The 23,773-nt window shown below is 30.2% G+C and overlaps 1 protein-coding gene across 1 annotated transcript in view; it reads left to right on the top strand.

Moving 5' to 3' along the window:
• Positions 1-19,162, top strand: part of LOC108560300 (cholecystokinin receptor-like) — a 61,781-nt gene extending 42,619 nt beyond the window's left edge. The window contains exons 4-6 of the mRNA XM_017917786.1: positions 17,549-17,746; positions 18,192-18,368; positions 18,536-19,162. Of these exons, the coding sequence (XP_017773275.1) occupies positions 17,549-17,746; positions 18,192-18,368; positions 18,536-19,047 (887 nt within the window). The 3' untranslated portion in view covers positions 19,048-19,162. The remainder of the gene's footprint in view (positions 1-17,548; positions 17,747-18,191; positions 18,369-18,535) is intronic.
• Positions 19,163-23,773: the final 4,611 nt, after the last annotated feature.

Raw genomic sequence — 23,773 nt, 5'->3', positions numbered from 1 at the left:
GTATGATAATTTTGGATGCGCTTGGAGCTATTCCTTCAGTCTAAATGCCGTGTAGTCAAAATATTTGCGCAAATGCAGCTGCGGCAAATTTACTGGGTAAATATTGTATTACCGGATTGGCGTGTGAGTTTCTGCTGGCGCACTCAAAATCAGTTTCGTCCTTTGAAATCGAGCACAAACGATGACAATGGGATACGAACGCACACGTAGAGTATATACCTATGTATAAGAATGAAAGAGAGCGAGAGAGGCAGATCAACAAGAAAATTCGGTATGAAAGGAGGCCGTACACTACATATCAAGATGGGTGTGAAAAGGATTTTGGAAAAAAAATGGAAAATAAAAACGCAGCAGAGGCAGAACACATCATTAAATTTTATTGTATTTTGCAGCCAAAACATGAAAATATTTTCATTGGGAATAATGGAATCGATAGATGCGTGTTTTGCAGATTTTTATTTCGTTGTTATTTTTTTAATGAATAATTGGAAAAACATGTTTTCTTGATAATAAATAAATATGTTATTGTAATTTACATGTGAGTTTCGTTATATTTCGTATATTTTAATAGTTTTCATTTTAATAAAATATCTATAATTATTTTACTTTTATTTTTAATAAATACAGATTCAATCCTGTTCTAGGTCGAAACTATAGGATTGGGTATTCTCGGGAAATTTAAAGATTTACATTTCCCGTCTTCCCGAGAAAAACATTACCAGGAACTAAATTTACTACACCCATAGCTTATTAAGTACTTTATTAATAATTGAATTGAATTTGTCTATTCAAAGCAAAATAAATCAATTGCTGAAAAATGTGAAATCTGTTTATAACATTTTAAAAAAGAAATTCAGATTTCTCAGATCTTATTATTTATTCTTTCCCGGGAACAAAAAAGTTCGGGAAAAGTGATCCTAATTGAAATAACGATGCAAATTCAATATTTTAACTTCAGTTTTCAACCAAAAATTGACTTGAATTGTAAATAATTAGTTAATTAATTGATTAATTTTTGACAGTATTTATTTAAATGTATTTATTCTTGGATAATCTTGAAAAATTTCATTATTCAAATATTTTAACAGAAAAGCCATTGCCACGATTATTAAAAAAAATCATATAGGATTTATTACAACCAATGGTTATAACTACCTCTTTTATTATTTTTTTTTCGTCCTTTTTGATAATGTCTATTTGTCTGTTGGAGGACAAACAGATGCGTAGCATGGCACGAGAACATAAATCTTTAATCGGCTGTAAAAATGTTTCGGTTCACTCCCTATTTTTTTTCTATGTAAATTATGAGCGGTCATAAAATGCGATTAAAACGCGTCTAGGACGTGAGTGTATCTCAACGAAAGCACACGCCCGTCTACTTCACTCCACGTCCTTCCACAGGACTTCTACCAGCAATGATAAATCGCCCACACAACGCACGATACGCCCACGCACATAAAACAGGGACTACACTAAACGCCGCGCTTTCTACCGAAACCTCTAATGCGATTTGCTTATAAATCATCCTCCTCTCTACGTACAAAATATGAACAGATAAATCAGGTTACTGTGACTTGTTTCTTTTTTTATTCTTACAGTGCATTTCATCATTTACTTGTGTGTCCACCTTTTACGGAATCCTGAAAATATTTGCAACGGAATGTGAAGGACGACAAGCAATAACTTATAAGAATTCTGATTTATTAGCAACAGAAAAAAATTCCTGATACTAAAATAATATACAATCCCAGTAATGCAGAAACTTTACAACATACATTTTCAGCGAGAAATTTAATAATAAAAAACTTTTATTGCAACAGTTACATAATTATATTAGCAAATATAACATAATAAAATAAATATTGATTGGAACAGACTAGTGTTGAAAATTTTACAAATTCCTATAAATGCATACAGTTTTATAGAGGGATTACATAAATCAATATTATATAAAATTATTTCTATTTTTATATATAGAAAATCATTTCTGTTTTGTTTTTATTACGTAATATTTAATAGGAAATAATTAATCAAGAAGGTCGTATGTTAGCAAGAAACTTAATTGAACTTTGTTGTTTGGTAAACAAGACTACTCGTGAAATCATTTTTATAAAATGTCCTGACATTTAATACTCGTCCAGAAATGCATATATATGTAAAACCGCAGGATAATCCGGCTTCAAAAAAAAAAGACGATGACAAAAATGGAATTTTATAGGAAGATATTTTCACGAGGAATGCATCAGTCGCAAAGGAGCTTTACATATTTGATGTTTATATATGTACATTACCTATTCTTTGTTGGCTTAAAGGAATTTTAAGAAAATATAAAACTTCGTAGGATTTTCTTGTTTTCATTAATACATCAAAGATATATTTTGATGTTTCTATTTGAAGTTTAAACGAAATATTTTATATTTATTTTTATTTATTATGTCAAAAAACATTTATTTTACAATATTTTTCTGCGAACATTAATGAAAGCTCATGGCGGTAAATATTTCTTTTTTTTTAACTTTCCATTGCAAGTTTTTACCATTGTTTTCTTCTTTTAATTTGTTGATTGGCTGTCGTCTTCATTACTATATTGATGCTCTGCGATTCCACTATTTCCTTTGACTGTGAATCTGCTTCTATCCTTAACACTGTCATTGTCCATCGACTTGGTTGAAGGTCCATATGCTGAACTTCATTCCATCTGTGATGAACGATGGCCCTATTGCTGCAAGCACCGAGAGGGCTCACAAAGGGCCTGACTTGACCAGTATTTGAACCTGTGCCCACTAGCACATGGGTAGGGCGACTTAACCATTCAGCTATTATTCGCCCTATTTTATAATTTGAGATATTATTTTTTAAATAACTGAAAAAAATATATTGGTTCATAAAAGCACTTATTTACTTTATAGTATTTAATCAATAAATCCAATTTGAAATTAGAATACAAATATTAACTAAATTCAGGATATCATCATTGCTCTGCAAACAAAGCGAAGTTCATCATTTGAAGTAAACTATGATCAGATGTTATACTAAAAGAAGAAAATAAAATTCAATAAAATAGAAACGAAGTTATTCACGTGGCTTGATCAACAGATTTCGAAAATGTATATATATTATGTAGAGCAGTGTTTCCCAACCTATGTAACATACATAATACGCCATACGGTTAAACTCTAAATGTGTATATTTTCAATTTGCCTTCAATTAACAATCAAATTGCCCTCATGTTGGGAGTGCACCTCACGTTGGGAAACATTGGTCTATAGCAAAAGTCTATTATAAAGATACAAGCAAAATGTTGAATAATCTGAAGATGTATTTTTTTCATAAAAAAGTTTTTATTCATAAATAACAGTAGTTTTTTGTATACAAATTTTCTCTCCATTAGTTTATACAAAAAAAATAGAGAGTCACTTAACACTTTCACATATATTTCACTCGTTTTCCCCTTCCTCTTTCCACTGTCTCTTCATATAAAGTTACAGTCGTACCTATATTTATTGCAACCAGCAGGGGTGAATTATGTCTGTATGTCGTGGCTGCTGCCGTAGAATGTGAATATATGCCACGTGATGTCCTACTCCACAGGACAAATGGCTTCGTAACATACGACTAGAATCTCCAGTAGACCTGTCACCAACCGGATAATATATTTCACTGTCTTTTGTACTTTCACGCATACGAAATCCAACGTTACGAGACAAAACTATAAATAAATTTCGGGCAGCTCATTTAAAAAAAAGAGAAGATTTTACTGTTTAAAAAAAATTGAAACATTTTCCGCTGTCATAAAAAATTCCCACTCACAAACAGCTAATAACAATGATATTCTTTATTTCGTTTTCAGTCAGAAGATTTAGCAAATGATTGCATATACAATTTATTTATTGTATATGCAATAATTTTCTGCAAACTTCCAACATTAAGTAAATTTAAGATCGCGGTTGACATTAAATAGATAATCTTTCCCGGTGGATAGTTACCAGTATGATGATTTTTAGGTTAACTTCAGTAGTATATTGATGCTCTGCGATTCCACTATTTCCTTTCACTGAGAATCTGCTGCTATCCTTAATACTGTCATTGTCCATCGACTTGGCTGAAGGTTCATATGCTGAATCTCATTCATTTCACTGTCCATCTGTGATAAACGATGGCCCTATTGCTGCAAGCACCGAGAGGGCTCACCTATTTTGACAAGGATTTGAACCTGCGCCCACTAGCTCATGGGTCGGGCGACTTAACATTCGGCTATTAGTCGCCCTTAATAATAAAAATAAAATTAAAAAAATGTCAACTGCTTTGAAGGGCTATTGACCATAAGACTTTCTGGCCTTGAAATTTTAATTAATTTAAAATATTTAATTATTAATAATAATAATATTTAATGCAACAGTAAAAAACAGATTTCATTCAAAATAATAATAATAGTAAAACAAGAAAAGTTGCTATTAACCGAAGAAGTTCTACCCTAATTATTAATCTGAACATAATACGTCGCTGAAATCTACGAAAATCACGTAAATTCTGGGTTTATAACTATTAATATTTGTTGTTTTTGTTTTGCTAATGTTTATTTGCGAATATAATTATTTAATTTAAAATACATAGTTGAAAATTCAATGAAATTTATTAAAAAATAATTATTACTCAAATTTTAAACTCAACGGAAAAAGAAAAACTTTAGTTTATATAGTCTTTTAGTGCAAATGTATATTAAAAAAAGGTTGTAATAATTCTTACTTATCCTTGCAATGTAAATTATATAACAAAGGTATTAAACTCAATCAATCGTTTTGAATTATTTTTAATAGCAACTTTTTTAATGGAAATTGTTCACTTTCAAAATTTAATACAGATAAAATTAATAAATTCATAACTTTTAAATTGAATATATAATTTTTTTGAAAATTTCATTAATTTCATTATTTATAATCATTTTTTTCAACAAATATTCTAGCATTAAACAAATCATTTTTATGTTTATTTAAGAGATAAATTCAGACAAATAGTTGACAATATAATTATTAAAAAAACACGTTTCTGTTTATAAGCATTATTTGTATCTTATTTACCTATGGAGGAAACCAGCTTAAACTTGAGAATATTTAATAATTTAATAGAAATTCTCATTCAAATACACAAAACGCTTAATACAATGTTAATAATTACTATATTATTTAAATGATATTTCGTCAATACAAAATTAAGAATATGAGAATTGATAATTGATTGTTATCAGTTCATATTTTAACGGTCTTTTCAAGTGAATTTACATTTGTAAATGAAAAATAAGCCATACAAAATCTATTCCACAGAATCAATGAAACCGAAAAGAAAAGAGCCGCACATCTTCACTGACAAATCTGTGATGAAGATATCGTTTGAAGTGCTCTATATTGGTTATGGCTTTCTTTATGTATTTATTTAATTTAATTTCGATTCGATTTGGGCGCAAGGAACACATCGTATCGATCCTTCTCACAAATTGGATTTCGTGGAACGTGTTCTCCGGACGAGACGAAACCAACAGAGACTTGCGAAGAAGACGACGGCGTGGGAATAAAAAAAGGACTGGTCGTATTCCTGCGATTGGTTGTAGCGAGTTTAATGAGTTGCATAACGGTTCGAAGCGCAAAATTTATGACTTTTTGAAACTGTAAACGGCCAATTTGCTTTTATCTCCGGTTAACAATAAATTGCTGGCGATTTATAACGTTTCGGGTCTGGACCGGTGCTGATTGATAAATCGATCGGACACATCCATGGGGATGGCGGGCAGACGGCATTGATGTCCTTTTGTTTTGGATCAAACCCTTCTTGCTTTCTCGCAAGAAGCAAGTGAGGAAAATCTGGAGATGCGCATCCTACGTTTTCGGTGCCCCACTATTATACGACGTATTCGCGGCACGCGCAATCATTTATCATTTTCTTCTCGCTCACCAGTTTCTTTCCATTTCACTCTGACTCACCTTTTTTTTCTTGTTGTTGTACTTCTTCTTTCATCCATTCCTCTCACACCGAACCCAAACACATTTTTGATGGCGGAAACCCCGCAATCATAATAAAGCAACCTTTATTAGTTTACCCTCTCGCAATTTACAACTTCATCACTGTTCCTTTAATTCCTTAACAGTAGTATATAGCAATACCTAGAATATTATAGCAATATCCCGGACTGTTTGAACTATATGAACTAAATAAAAAAAAAACTTCACTGTATGAAGGGGGAAACAATCATTGTTGTATATATAAAAATTGTGTACTATTTTTTTCACAATTTATTTCGCTTAATTAACTGGAGTGATGGAATCTGTATTATACGAGATATTTCTGAATATACATGTGAATTTAGACTTTACCAACTGGGAACAAATATAATGGCAATTCCAATATGAAGCTGATTTGCTGAAGGTAAGTATACCAAAAAAATAATTATAACCCAAAATTATTTATAAATAATTTTCAAGCAATATTGATCGAATAATAAATAAAATTGATTAAGTAGGTTCAATATTTTATCATAGTCTGCAAGATTCACATGTCGTTTAAAATGATAATATAACGTTACAAGTTATTGCACTTAAAATGTACATAAAATAAACGTAACTCTTCTTTATAACTTTACTCGTTTACTTCAAGTGGGCATCCCATAAGCAATAAACACCACACACGACCTTATTAAAAAATCTATACTATCATCCGACGCAAATGTATTCAAGCGATTACAAATACTTAATGTATCACCTACTATTAAAATGTAGATTGTTTAATTAATTTTGTAATATATATTTTTTGTAAGAAAACACCTATTTATTAGAATTCAAATAAAAATATTTGGAGAATACATTTTATAAGACCATTTCGCACTGTAGAAAATATGATATTTCATGCGAACCTTTATTATACGCGATTTATCAGATTACATATAGAAAGTATGAATCATCGACGTTCGTATTGATTTGGGTACTTGAAGTAATTCCGACGATCTTTCACGTCCTACAAAAAAAAAAGAGATTTATTCTTAACTCGGAGCGTTTTAAATCGAAATGTATTAAAATGTATTCGAATCACAGTCATAAACCAGAATCTTACATAATACAAAAAGAAAAACGGGCAGATCGAATCTTTTAAGTACCAGAATAATTAGTTTTCCATTATAAACGCTTTATTTCTTACAGTGAAAAAAAAAGTTACTGCATTGATTGTGTGTACTTTTTACATTAACGCATTTCAAACTACTTTCTAGGTATAATTAATTTTAGTGGTGATTTAAATGTAATTAAGAAATTGAGATTTTATTTTTTTTATCTATATAATTTGAGTTGGATAAGTTTAATAAGAAAATTATTTCTTGCTTATAACATCTGCAATTGTCCTCAACTGTTAGTTCACAAAGCTGGACCTTTGTGGCGGGGGGTCACGCAGAGTAAGTGTATTAAGATCTTGTTAATCCCTCATCCCTGTCCACCCATTAAACCCTCTTCAAAGTCCCGAACATATTCTCTTCTATTTACATGCTTTTGATTTTAAGATTAGTTGTTACAACCAGATAAATGGCACAACGAGACAGCCAATTTCATTCATCTCAAAATACACATTTTAATTGATGAGAATATTTGTATTCTCATTGTTTTTTTTTTCTCTCGTTTTCGGTTTTACGCGCGTTTAAATCGAATTTAACCTTTTCGTCCCAAATTTTATAGGTAATTACCACAAAATAGCCAGGCGAACTTTACGATATTGCCCGAGGGTAATAGAATTAGACCGAATTCCAATTCCCTCTGCAGCAACTATAAACTGTGGAAACGGATCCAGTTAATAGATATATCATATGTCTCTCACGTGAAGTTGAGTTTCAAATAATGTTGGATACTAATTACATCTCAATTATTCCAAACCTTTTACTAATTACATTGTTCAATTATACATTTTATTTATTTTTTTCGGCAAATATAAAGTTTATTAATATATTGAAATTGTTGTTGACTATAATAAGATTTATTGCAACAATTATATTTAATTTTTTTTATCATTTTATAAAGAAATCTAATCTACAAAGCAAAAAGAAAGAAAAACAGACAATAAGCTACAGTTTTACATTAATTGAAGAAAAAATAAAAATATATACTAGATTTTGATGCAGCGACCAAACTCTACAGAATTCTTATAAAATAAACACATATACGCAAATTAAGCTTATTTTAAATAAAATTTAGACATTACTAATACTAATTTAAAACCGATTAGGGAGGTCCTGTGGTTTAAACCGTTTCAGTCTTCGACGATGAGATTCAGTATATGTTAACTCAGTTGCAAGTTGGTTTGGATGGTCCTCCAGCCGATATTGTATTTACTGCTGAGTTCCGTTATCTCATCCTTCACAAATCTGACTTCAGTGTATTGGTGTATGTACTCGTTAATTGAGAACCAGGGAGCATTGGCAATGGCTCTGAGAATTTTTGACTGAAACCGCTGTATGACGTCAATACTTGTATTTCAAGCAGATCCTCATAGTTGTAATCCATAAGTCCATATCGGTTTTATTATCGTTTTGTATATCAAAACATTGTTTTCAGCTAAGATGCAATCCGCCAATACAATCGTTTTACTGTCAGTCCAAACTTTGTTCGATCTAGGTGCATACCAAGATACTTAGCATCATATGCCTGTGGTAGGGCACAGCCATTCAGTGTAACAGATGGACAAGTTTGTCGACGCATTGTTTATGTTACCTGCACCGACTTGGTTTCTTTAGTCTTAATTCTCCACTTTCTGAACCAGTATTCGATGTATTTAGACAACACTGTCATCAGAAAATGTGGCTATGCTGAGGAGTTGGTAGATCAGCCGTAAATATTAGATACAGTAAGGGTCCAGAAACACTTCCCTGTGGAACACCAAACAGGATTGAGCGTAGGGAAGTCATTTGATCTTTGTACTTGACCTGAAAGTTCCACAAAATCCGAACTGGTATTCCGGAATGAGATGACTATCCAACAGCTAGGGCTTCAGTCTCCGCAGCAAGATGTTTCAAAGAGTTTAGACAGGAGCGGCAGGTCTATATGAAGACGCCGCGTCCGTTGGTTTTCCAGGTTTGGCGATGAGTATAATAAAATTATATTCGTTATTCGTTGAGTTATATTCTTTTTAAGAGTAAAAGTATTATCCAAAAATGTGAGTACGTTATTTCGTAATTTAAGCACCTTTTTAAATCTTTGGTTGTTAACATTTTTTGGAAGGAAGTTCTTTAATTTTCTCATAATTTCTCTATCTTTTTTACTAGCAAGGACTTAGAAATTTTTCACTGAAAAATTCTCTCAGCGTTCATTTTCAGCGTTCTAACAAGTAATTATTAATAATTATATCTAAATTTAGTAAAAAGGTCAAATTGACCAGTTGACTTACTGGCCAATTGCGAATTTCGTTAACCGAGATGTGTGAATTATACATATTTTATGTAGTTCTCTTTAATTTCTCTCTTCTCATGAAATTACATGTACCTACTAAGATTTCAACTATCTATTATATTTTTTAATTTGTATAAATTTCATCTATCTTTATAAAATTTTGATTTCTACTTCTTAAATCAAATTAAATTTTAATATAATTATAATATAAATTATAATAAATATTATCAATTTGAAATTAAGAAATAATGACATTTCTTAAATAAATAAATCAAAAGTAATTTGTTTTATTTCAAGTTTATATTACAGATATAAATAATCACATAAAAATAATAAATCATTTTATTGTTGACTTTATGTCTTTGTCAAAGATTTGAATTTCCCGCATAAATTCCTAGGATTGCAACTGCTCTAATAAAGTACGTGCAGCTTGCAGGTGCGAAAACAGATGTGTTATTCCAAGATTTGCATGCTGAATTCGGAATGCTGTTAAATCTGAAGCAATAAAAATGAAAATTGCATCGCGTACAATCTGAAATGTTTGTCGCGTTGGTGAGATAAATTGTTATCATCTCATAAAATGAAATGAACAATTTTTTTTCCTTCTCTTCACGAGAATTTCGTGTAATAAAAACCTCAATTATTCATCCAAAATATATGTTAACTGTTACAAAGAGCTATTGACCATAGATCTTTGCGACCTGTAATTAAATATTTTAATATAGCAATTCTTATAATTGATATTTTGTATGTAAATTAGTTTTGATACATTTATCATCTAAATGTTAAGTAATGAATTTTTTATGTAATATTCATTGATTCAAATGTTCGTTCTTTTGTTACATATTTGCAATTTTAATACTGATTTCTGAGAGTAAAGTGATGGATCGTAACATTTCCGTTTTTATGCGGAGAGCATTATTATCTCAACGCACCACCAAAGATTTTTCAAATATATCTCGCTCGAGATTTATGGGTCTTTAACTAATACATAAAAACCGCAGCAGCACCCTTTTTTTTCTATCTCCTAATATTCCCGAATATCCTTAAGGATCACATTTGTCCGTGTCTCTGCTGCGGTTCGCACGCACCGTTTACTCTTTTTTATTTGTAACAGAAACCATCTCTTTTGTTTCGTAAGCGGAAATAAAAGACGAATCGATAAAATTGCTCATTACGTTGAGTAAACCGAGCGTCGGGGCTAATTGCTCTCCCATTCAATTGTAATTACGACTTCGGATCGTAAACGAAACAAGTCCAAGAAAATGGGAAAGAGAAAAAACATAAAAAACATTGTGGATACAAAAGTTGAGTTTGGGCAAGAAAGCAATTCCACGAAACAATTACAAATTTCGCGTTGTTCTTAATTCAAGTTGTAATATGCTAGCAAAAATAATAATTAATCAACTTAATTAATAGCGTAAGTTTCGAAATTACTCGGTTATAAACATACAGATTGGGCGTTTTTAATCCCTGTTAAAGAAAATATATATTTTGGAGGGTTTCCATTTTGATTGTCCGGGCATCATCATCTTTTCCTTTTTGGTCGAAGTGTAAGATAAAATGCGAGAGTTTCGACGCCCTAAATTTATTATGGGCTCGGAGGGAAAAAATGGGAAGTCTGGCGATGCTTACTTGCCGGTTGGTGAACTTCCCAAAGGAGAGCTATATTTATAACTATCGTAGATTTATGACTGGCTGGATGTAATAATACTGTGGATACTTCGGTTATTGGGAAACCTACAATAGGAAACGCGAGAAATTGTGTTCGCGGCGATACGGGTACTTGCATTATTCGTTATGAAAAATGGATTCATTGCATCACCTCTATTTCTTTGTTAAAGAGGAAATTGATTTTATCAATAGGAAACAATCTATTGAACTTCATAGGGCAACCATAGCACTTCATCATCTATAAACTGTTATTACAAACACAAAAGCCTTAAATAATTTACAGTTTTATCTGAAACATATTAAAACTAATACATTTTTTCATTTAAACTTTTCAATATACTTTTTTACTAATAAAGTTAGAAAATGTACTGCAGTAAAGTGGATTTTCAGTTACAACACATTTTGGACAAAGGGGATAATTAAAACTTTTGCGGAAAATGCTGATATTCGGATAACGAACATTTACAGAATTGTATTTTCTGAAACATGACTTTAACAGTTGTATACATAACCTTTTTGAGTGATTTTTGTCCTCTGAATTATTTTAGTTGTTTTTGTACTTTTTATATAAAAATAATTTATATTTTTTTCAATTAAATATTTAACAGGTACATATTAGGACAATTTTCTTAAATAAAGAAAAGGAAGTGAATTGTCAAGAACAATGCGCACTATAGAAACCAAACAAGAGATACTAGCCAAGATAGATGGTGAACAGAATATGTCTTATGTTGTTAGGCTATATAGCTTCTTGAACAGGTCTAGAGTGGTCAGAATCTTAGCTAAGATATAATCAATAAGACTCAAGTAGCTAAAGGAGTAACGAAAATCACATCTGAGAAACAAAGATGTGCTATCGATGTAGAGATTGCTTCAAGAGAAATTTTTGAAAAACTGAAGAAACAAACTCCACATTTGTCTCTTGATGAGGTAGATTTCAAGACTACCACTGCCAAGTTTAAATGGAGATCTGACATTAAACATGTGCTAATGTAGATAAAGAAGAAACAGAAAAATTCTTTCTCAAATTTCAAGAATTTATTACAAAATTGTTTACAAGAAATTTTTAATTTCCTTGAAACAGGTTTACTTTGGAAGCGTCATGAAAGATGAGAAAATCATTCCTGAGCTTGAACGGTCATTGAACGATCATAGAATTGTATCCAAATCTTATTGATTAATCACTTTTGAAGAACAGATTAAAGAATTCCACAAACGAACAGAAAAACAAGATAAATAAACGTAGTATTAACAATAATTGTTATTTATTTTTTTGGATTTCCTGAACGAATCAATCATATTCTCATAGAAATTTATGGTAAATCGATAATCCGATAAGTAAATAATACAGTATAAATATTTTTTCCGTTTTTCATATAAATAAATACAAAAAAGTATGAAAAGAATCATAATAATCATTCCAATTAAATAATTAATATTGACATATATTAAAGTTTATAGTTGTGAAAATTTATATTAAACTTTGAATTAAATTTATTTTCTTATTTATAAAAGACATCGCTTTAAACGTTCAGTTCTTAAAGAATTTCGCTCCATTCAAATAGAAACTTCTCCAGATCAGTTTGGCATTTCTCCAAGGTATCAAACTTCATACCATTAGGGAATCTCTCCAAGAAAAAGCGGAAGCAATGCCAATTTCAATAAGCCAAGAGCGTTAAAAATAAGTTTATCGAACATTCTCTAATAGTTTTCTATACCTGCACTTTTTCTCTTTTTTTTTTTGTATAAAACTTACAAGTATCATAAAATAATGGACTTTCCTAAATGCAATTTTAATTTGAATTTATATGACTTTTTTGAATGGAAATATTAATAGCCAGATGAAATTATTCATTCTGTTTTTATTAATTAACTTTTATGAATGAAATTGAAATATAGTTGTTATTAATAAATTTTATATAATAATGTATTTTGTAGATGCATTATTAATATTTTATGAATAGAAATGAAGGAAAAGATGGTAGAATTTGTTAAATCTATTTTGAATGACCCAAGGGATGTGACCCAATATAGTTTCCGGAATTGGACGTATAAAGAGATTTACTAGGTGTATTCAGTTATATGGAAATCTACTTTGAATAAATTTTATTTTATGCAACAATCTTCCCATTTATAACCATCATTTTATAATTTATCAAATACTTCATGAAATGCTTTTGTAAAACTTTTGTAATGTTACAATTTCTGCTTTTAAAAAAATATTACAATATAACATTCTAATTTGATTGTATATTATATGAATAAATATTGTCGTTTGTTGTGGGGTGGAATTAATGTTATGGATTTATCAAAAATTATATTTCTTGTTTATCCCGGGAAATAAACAGTGAACGACATCAATTTGTTATTGATTCTATTGAAAAGCAAAATTTTTAATATAACAGTTTTATGTAATTAAATTTTAATTTATTTTTAATTTTCTATTCATTTTGTAGTTAATATCTAATTTATCTTAGTTGTAAATAATTTAAAGAAGGCTAAAATGTGAAATATTTACAATATTCAAATGAAGTTAAATATTATTTTCCATCATCAATCCCAACCATCAATTGAGAAATAAATTGTATTTTATTTACAATTTATTTTTTATAAAAAGTAACCCTCTAACAGTGATATTGCAGTTAAGTATGTATAAAGTTTAGAACGATTTCGGTAATTAGTATTAAGATAATTCAAATTGATGAAGCGTGTAGTTGTTTCTTGTTGCACCATTAGTGTAATTTTGGTTTTCGGGATGTGCCATCAATCATTCGTAGCGGCGGAATTTTACCGCCCCCAAAGGGTTTTGCGATTAATAATCCTACCCCGACTGGAACCTCTCGCAATCTATTAATATTGTGTTATGGCGAATGTCCCGGGACGCAGAGACACCTTCTCTTCTCCTCATCGAAGAGTTCGCATTTTCATTGCCACGGGTATTATGCAAAATCTGTAAATTGCTATAGCCTGCTACGTGATGCGGAGACTCCTCCGCTTTTAAATTAATTCTTTTTCCGCGCCGCAAATGCAGTTTGCATAACAAAAACACGCGGCACGGGGGCGACAGAAGCCTTTATGCAAATAAAGTTTAATTGCTGCTGGCAGTTCGCAAGAGGCGTGTAAAAGTTTTCACTGTTTTTAGAATAATAATAAGTATAATAATTCAGTCCGAAATTTTTCATTAGCTCTGATGCGTCCTTAAAGCTGGAAAACAACTGCGAAAAGAGAGGCGTCAAATGTTTCGCTCCACATTTCCTTTTATATCGCAATAAATCCGGGCGTCTGGAACAGGAATAATAATAAAGATAAAATTAGAAAGAAAAAAAATAGAAATGGGGGTTGAAGGGTGTCTGTAATTTTGAGCTCTTATCCTCGCACTGGTTGAGGTGTATTACACCCTGCAGACCTCGACGCAAACTGCCGGAGGGGTAAGTTTTAATCGGGATGAGAATATGGAGGAACGCTGTCTTTCTTCCTTCCTGCGATAATCCAATTTCTTAATACGAAAAGAATATTGAAAATCTTTCTTGCGTGTAAGTAATTACGCACGTGTGTGTCTGGATGTTTGGTGAGGAGGAGAGGTTATTGTTGTCGTCGCGTGTCTGGAACAAGATGCGGGACATGATGAATGTCTGCGACCTGATCCAAACTCGTCTCCAAACATCTCGCACATTCATCACGAACGCACATATCCATACACATACTCTTACACACGGTCGTTATCTCCTCGGAATCACGACGACTTCGGTATTCCTCACACGTCCAACTGCAGATCTCCAGCTCCAAGTCGACCCCATTTTATTGATAACACTCGGATACACACTTCAAACACGCAAACCTTATCGTCGACTCACGACTTCACTTTCAAACTGCACAAAATACTAGACATTTACTTTCTTTCCCTCATCTCTTCACCCATCTTCTCTTTTTTTTTACTGTTATCACCATTCCATACATTTTCACAATTATTAACATCTCAATGACTAATTTGACAACATAATTACAATTAATTAAACAATTCAATAAATAGAAAACAAAAACATTCTTCGATTATTAAATTTTAAAATAATTGAAAGAGATTGTATTTACAATCTGTCAAAAGTTTTATCTTCAAATTTATAAAAAATAGTTTTCATATTATAACTATTTAATAAAATAATTTCTATTTATTTATTAAGAAATTTTTATTTGGGAAATTTAATGTTACGACAAAATAAACTAATAAATAATATTATTATTAGACTAAACTAACGACAAACGATTTCACACGACAGAAAACATGCTTTGAACGACAGAAAATGAGATTGCACGATAGAAATATTGACAGATATTTCTCTTAGCAAGAAGAAAATGTATTTGATTTGCGGCACCTTCAACCATTTCCACCTTAATTTAGTTCCTTGGTTTTCTCAAGTTTGGTTTTGGTTTAAATCAAAGAAAACAGTCGCTAGTTTTCATTATAAATCAGACGTTTGAACGTTCTATTTTGAAGTGCTAGTTCAGATATGGTCGTGCTAAAAGAAATATCAATAAATATTTCTGTCGTGTAATCTCCTTTTTTGTCGTTAATTTGCCGATAAATCCAACTCATTTATATTTTCACTATTTATGCCAAACGACTACAAATCTCTGTCCTGATATTATTTCATTTCTGTATTATATAATTATCCCTGAATAACAGTATAATTTTCAGAGGTACGGTATTTGCAATTTAAATGTAATACATGACTAAACGTAGCTATTAGATATGACACTTAAAAGTAGTTTTCATTTTATAGTGATTTTTCTCAACAATTATCATTGTTTTCGAATAATTGTGGAATTCGTTATACTGGAGCTTTTTTAACAGGAGTAACGTTAACCAAGGTATATATTAAATAATAAATTAATAAATGGGTGGTCAATAGCTATGATCTGATACGAAAAGTGATAAGTTTGAATATCACCTATAATAAAATCCAGTGTGTAGTATATAAGTACCAAAAAGGTACTTATCGATAGAAAAATAAAAGAAATAAAATTCAAACATTCTGATGATACAATAAATACACAATAAATAAATAACTAATACAATTTGCATATAATATTCAATCAATTTTTCATCGAAAATAAATTTGTGAAGGACTTTATCCATTATTCAGAAATTAATTTCCCTTATTTGTATTTCATTTAGCCAATTATGCCGCGCAAAATTGTGTACGTTGTATAACATAACATTCACATCAGTTCATTTAATTAGTGAGATCAAATTTCTATAGATTTACAGTATAAGCAATGTTAACAAATTAATTACAAATATTTAGTATTTCGCATAATTTAATGAAGTTCTCCTGATATAAAATATAGACAGTTTCATATAATTCGATATTATTAACATCTGTTATGCCTTAATAATAATTTATTTATTGAGTAAAAAATATGAAGAAACATAAATTTTAATATTAAATAAAATCAAATAATAATTGAAATACAAGCTCCGATCAGTATGAATTCACTATAGTACGGTTTGAAAAATTCAAAACTTTAATTAAACAAAATAAAAATAAATTCTAAGAAAACATTACACAAAATTATTTTTATACGTTTTGACGGTAGATAGTCAAGACTCTTTTTATGCGGTTTATTGTTATATGTATTTAGGTCCTTGATTAGTCCGGTTTCCAACAATCCATGAAATTGGAGGAACGTAGTACAGGCACTATGCGAGCTATTGCTGTATATACGTTTGTTGAGTTTATAACATTGATATATTTATTTAACACTTATTAGTATTTAATGGATCATATTATGTGCTTGTTTTTTATAATAAATTCTGTATATATTTGTTTTTAACGGTATTTATTTCTCTCAAATACAATATCATGTATACAGGTTATTTAATTTGATATTATGATATTATAATTTTAATATACCGTATTTTCTTGTTATTGTTTTTGTTAGGATAATAGTTTGCAATCCTCATACTGATCTACAATATCATCAATATTTCATTTACATTACTTATGTTACAAGCTAATATTGTAGCAATTTAATTATAAATATTATAATGAATGGGTCACCCTATTCGTGGTGAAAGGTTGAGTAATATAAGTTTCAACAATGGTTACAGGCTAACAAAAGGACTAAACCGGAATAAATCGTATGCAGAGGAAAAAAGGACAAAGTAGATTGTTTAAAGACCGAGATTTATCGGGGTTCTATATATGTTTTACGACAAAAATTCTCGCCGAAAAATTCTAATAAAATGATTTGGAACGGCATTAAAAGAGGATTTATTACTCACGTTTTCAATTCCCATGCTCCGTATGTGTGCTGGATGCGCTCCTGGAATTGAGTAAGTGTGTGAGAAAGAGAGAGAGAGAAAAATATATGGAAAATGAGGTATATAGATCGAGTGAAAGGAGGACTGGTCGTAGGGTATGTTTTCTAGTATGTAGCATCATTTTTATTATTTTTTACAGCGTGTTCCGTGTCCGTGGGAGTTTGGACGTTGGTCGCAATTTCTGTGGAGAGATATTACGCCATATGTCATCCGCTGAGGTCGCTCAGATGGCAGACCATCAGCCATGCCTACAAACTCATCATCGCCATTTGGGCGGGCAGCGTAATCTGCATGGGACCCATCGCCTTACTCAGCCAGCTGAAGCCCACAAATCAAGGTGACTCTCGAAAGCTCCATTAAACTAATACACCTACATCAGCATAATACCTACTTTATATAATGTAAATACTCTTCTAAGTATCATTTTTTAGTTGTATCACTTTTTAATGTCACGAATTTGAATTCCACTGCAGGCGCATATAATTTAAATGATCCTGTATACTTTATTAGTCATATGTTTTTCAATATTTAAAAAATAGGATCTTACAATTAATTATAAATTTTATAAATTATGCTGAAAGATTTAGTAAATTGCTGGAGTTGAATAGCCAATGACACTTCATAAAAGAGACTCAGGGGTAAACCTCAAGTGGTGGAGCGAGGGTATCTAAAATTCTTGGTGTCCAACTTCATAACGACCAATTATGCAAGAGTTAACTCACATAAATTCCTTAAACTTTACTATTAAGTTTTCAGAAGAAAATTTTCTTTATTACTCGCAGGGAATCATAAATGCAGGGAAGATTGGCACACTTTGGACTACGAGAAGGCTTTCAACATCTTCCTCGACGTGGTGTTATTGGTGGTTCCCCTCTTCGTACTAGCAGTCACTTACTCCTTAATTACAAACACGCTATGCAAAGGAATGCAGACGGAGAGAACTCTCCGAGACAGCGGAGGTAAATAATTGGTTTCCAATTAATTCGATCAATTAACAGTACATTAGACGCAGTTAATTAACAGACTGTGTATCCATTAATTATCTTGCGTGTCTCTGTTGCTCCCACGTTTTTTTTTTTTTTTACAAATTTGTTAAATGTATTTAGTTTTCTATGTCGTTTTGCAGCTGGAGGTGTAGTTGAGGTGTACATTAACATGCAGAGCACGAGCAGCAAACGGTGGAGCCGCACTTCACGAGGCACCAGCCTACGCCAATTACGCCAAAATTGGTCGCAGGATTCGACCTCTCCCATTGGCTCCCAACGCACGGGTCTCAGACGATCCAATGCCGAACGAAGCCTCACCAACAAAAAGCGCGTCATCAAAATGCTCTTCGCCGTAGTCCTGGAATTCTTCATATGTTGGACACCCCTATACGTAATCAATACGATCGTCCTCTTTGATGCGGAAATCGTGTACAACAATCTGGGATACACGGTTATAGGATACTTGCAGCTGTTGGCCTATTCATCGAGCTGCTGCAATCCCATTACATATTGCTTCATGAATTGCGGCTTCAGGAAATCCTTCATGAAATTGTTCCGGTGTCATCGGGAGGCGCAATCGAATAAAAGCCTTCTCAATGGCAGCGAATTCAATATGGATACGAAGTGCGCCATCAGGAACGAACCACTCTGACGGACCACCTTCAAATCACCTGTAAATATACAACGCTGTACATATTGAAACTTACGTGAACGAAGCGAAACGCAATTTTCAGTGTTATTCATCTCATTGCGACATCTTCAGGCCTAAATCCTTCAAAGATAATCCTAACAAATGAAGGAAATAATTCAAATTGAATAATACATGTTTAGACAATCTAGTTAAAACGCACTTCAAATTATTTCCATTTCATTTCCAAGAGAAACATATTTTTTTACACGTATACGAATAAATTCAACACTTTTATTATATAGATTATATTTTATTACTTATATAAAACCTTCAGTTGATTAAAAATACATGGAATTAGAATCATTATAAACAGAATTAAGAATCTAATTTATTTATACATAATATATATTTTGTTATATTAAATATGTACAAAAGAAGTTTTATACATTTATTTAAATAACAATTTATTTTAAAAAATCTTTTAAAATTTCAATGCTTTTCAATATAAATATAATTTAAATATGGATTTTTCCTTGATTTTCAACATTTTTTTTTAATATGAATATTATCATAAAGAAAGCTAATAGTTATTAACAAAACTAATTAAAAAATATATATTTTTTTTACTTATTTTGAAGACTTTTCATATAAAAAACATACACTTTCTTTAACAAGAAAAAACACTTAATGTAGATAATTGTAAACACTGTAAGTATCCAACGAATACAGTTTCGTTTATTTTTTTTTAATATTTATTAACCTCGGCTCTTCACTCCTCAACTTTTTCAACACTTTTATTTTCACATCTTATTATAAACTTGCTGCCTTGCTTTTTTGGCAGTATTTACATTAAGTGAAGCTGCCACATTTCCACGTTTTAAATTATGAACTAAAAAAAAGGAGTGGGCCGAGAGGAAGGTGAATGTGAGAGAGAAAAAATATATATGAAAGAAGAAGCAGAAGAGAAACCGAAACTTTTCGCAGAGGCTAAATTACTTAGTGTATATTTTCTTAATTAAGAAGTTTCCTCCTTAGTAGATTACTACAGCGGATTGTTGTTAGCAAACTTTTTTTTATATATATATTTATAAAATAATTATGCTTTCTTTTTTATTACATTTTCTTTGATTCACTTCGTTTTATATATGTAAGAAATTATTAGGGATATTTTTGTAATTAAGCTATTTTTGGAAACTTTGAATAATTTAAATTTTATACTTACTATGAAAGAAGATTTTAAATTATACAGCAACGAAAGTAACAAATTTCTGCATAAAAATTATAAAAGGAAAGTAATTACAACATGTATAATAAATATATAATCAATTTTTAAATATATAAGACTGAAGATGTTTAAATTAAATGTAAATATCAATGGAATAAAATAGTCAAATTCAAAATACGTACTAAAACTTAGAAAATAATTATTTTTTGCATTTAGTCGGTTTATTAAAACATGTAATATTTTTTATACACAGTGGATATTAAATGATTTATTTTGTCAAATATTTTATTGTAAATGTTTAAATTAAAATCAATCAAAGAAAATGAATAAATTGATTAGTTTACGTTACAAAAAATATATTTCTTTTTGCAGGGTGTCCAAAAAAAAATGTATACACAGTTTGAATAATTATAATTTTTATTCACATTTTAATTGCAAAAGTATCTACATAAAATGCATCATTTTCTATCCTACCACACAAGTTCAAAATTATTACCGTTCTAATACACTGCTGATTACGGTGGCATTCCTTCTTATTCAACTGTTAATTCTTCTGGCGTCATCGGTTTTCTAGCATAAACTTTATGTATCAGGTCCTTGAAACAGACTAGTATTCTATTCATATGGTTGGAAGATTTTTATCAAGATATACTCTTACATCACAATGATAGGTGCTTCTTCCATTCTTGAAATGTTACAACGTCTTAAGATGCAATAGACACTTGATTTGCTGATGCCAATGTCACGATTTGTTTGTCTTATTGATTTTATTGGATGTTTCGCAATAACTTTCCAGTACAATTTCTTGGCTGGTAAAGCTCGGTGATGTTCTTGGTCTTCAGGAACGTTGTCTATGAACATACTGAATTGTTGCATTCGTTTCAAACTTATCTTTTATCCAATTAGGTGGTTCTTAATGTAACTCCCTACGATATAGTCTTTGTACTTCTGCTACATTTTCATACTTTCAAATAAATTTTCTTTTTTCAAAAGTTAATATTGGTCCACTTATTATTTCCAATTAATTACAGCCGCTAAAGAAAGAAACAAATATGACATGTTAAACAGAATAAACATTTTTTTGGGACACTCTGTATTTTATGAATATGGAAAAATCTAAATATATTAATAATAATGTTTAGTCTTAATTTGGAAATTTTATATGTAAATATGGTAATAAAAAGATGTATAATAGCTGCTTAGTGTAGATATTTAAGAAATCTTAGATTAACTTCCGAAGATATTTATATATAAAACTAGTTATTAGTATTGCCTAAATGGTATAACAAACGTGAAATTTCAATATAATATCAGTGTTAAGCAACTAGATTTAGTATGAAGACTTTAATCTATAATTTACCCTTAAAATATGTTGAAATGTTAGGACGATTGTTAGGTTTGATAATATTATCAAATTATATAACAGAATTTGTTATTAATGGATTTTATTGAAAAATTTCAAAACATTTTCTATTTTTGATTAACAGTCTTTCTGATAAATATAAATATATATAAAATAATTTGGAAATGCAATCATTTAGATGATAATAAAACAACAAATTTAAAAAACATTTAATAGAAATAAAATATTTACAAAAAAGGGAAATGCATTTAGTATACAATAACATCGATAAGTAAAATTACATATTTGTGTATTATATTTAAATGTAGTTATTATATAATTATATAAGTGTGTGTTAAACAGACATAATCTTAGATTTATGTAAAGAATTACGTCTATGTACAGAAACCTTTCAATTTCACGTATAAAATAAATATTTGTCTTTACAATAACAATCAATTAACAAATAAATAATATTACACAAAAAAAAGCTTAATCTCTTATATTTTATAATATATCAAGGACGATATTCAATAGACACACTCAATCTACAATAATTTACATAATTTAATTGGACGATCATTTTTTTAAACCTAATTAGATTAAATTTTAATGTATTTATATTAATGTCTTTATTATAAAATATGGTCAAACGTATTAATTATTGATGGATGCGTCTGGCGCAAAATTTTCATTTTTTTTTTACAAGTGTTTATAGTATATTTGATTATATAATTAAAGTTTGTTTAATTATTTATTGGTAAAATGTATTTCTTTTTTAATGAATTAAATAAATGTTTGACCAGTTTTTCTTTTAAATAATGTAGCGTATCAAAAAGTATTGTAATTATTCTAACATTCACAATATCTTATTTTTTAAGTAACAATTACAAAAATAGTTATAAATAAATAAAGTACACCATTACGATTTCTGCCTTCAATATAATAAATGTATACACACGTATTTACACTGTGTCTATGAAATACAGACTAGGAAATAAGTTGCATCAATACAAGTAAATAGCGTAGTCTTTTGTCTTCTGGAAAGTAAGAAACAAAGTTGCGGAAGAATGCGAACTATTTATGCTAGTGACAGGGCCATAAAGTTGAACTTAAAGAGGCAATCTAGATACATCTTGGAATTTATCAAACCTATACGGAGAGGAGCAAGTAAGCTGTATTTATGGCAGCAAAGCTTACCGTAGATCTTGTATAATTATTAATTAAGACCGTCATCCTTGGAAATTCAGACTCTCCCCTTCTTGAAAAACGGAACCGCCAATTACAAACACTTCTTCCTTCTCCAGACTCATCTGTTCCGAGGGATGCAAATTACGGTTTGCGGGTCTTAATAAATGTATTCAATAAACCGCTCAAACGTCGACGGTTTCCAATAATGAATTTGAATAACTTCCAAGGTGATTCATCATCAAGAGCATCAGCATGAACATCTTCCGTATGCAAATGAAACAATGCGAATGATGAATGCCTCGCGCTGCCCGCATTCTTATCGTTACATAATTTCAGGCGAACGCTGACGAAGATTTAGTGAAATGCATTTCTGTTATATATTCTCACGGAATTCTTGTATGCATCGTTAATGTATATGTTTATCTGTGTGACTTGTAAATACAGCATTAGAATTGTTAAGTGTATTCCATTTTATGTGTATATTAAATTAAATAAATTAAAATATATTTGCTTATCATTCATTCCTCTTTATAAAATCAATTCCTAAAATTACTTAATTAAACATCTTCATATTATATATTTTGATTATGTAATAATATATTTATCTAATTATAAAATGCCTAATATCAATCACCAACAATTTATATTATTTTTAATATAGAAGTTACAATTTTATCAAGTTTTATAATTATTTACGTGCACTGATAAATATTTTATTAGTGCTGTAACCATAAATATTAGCATTTTATATAGATTCATTTAGAGTTGAAATGTTTCATTCTAGTCACATTTCTTACAAAGATACATTTTGAAGCCACTTTGCACGTAGCGTTTTCCCCCATGCAATTGAGTACAAATGCAATCAATAGTGATGTGTTGGAGTGTGATATGTTATAAAGAATGCACTTTTCGATTGGATCCAGTAAAATAGTACTACACATCCTATACCACAATCAATCTGAATTCGAGAAAAACGATTTACAAAAAGT

Source organism: Nicrophorus vespilloides, unplaced genomic scaffold (assembly GCF_001412225.1).
Source record: "Nicrophorus vespilloides isolate i.1.1-1 unplaced genomic scaffold, Nicve_v1.0, whole genome shotgun sequence".
In the NCBI taxonomy this organism is placed as follows: Eukaryota; Metazoa; Arthropoda; class Insecta; order Coleoptera; family Silphidae; genus Nicrophorus; species Nicrophorus vespilloides.
This window is presented reverse-complemented; position numbering and strand designations above follow the sequence as displayed.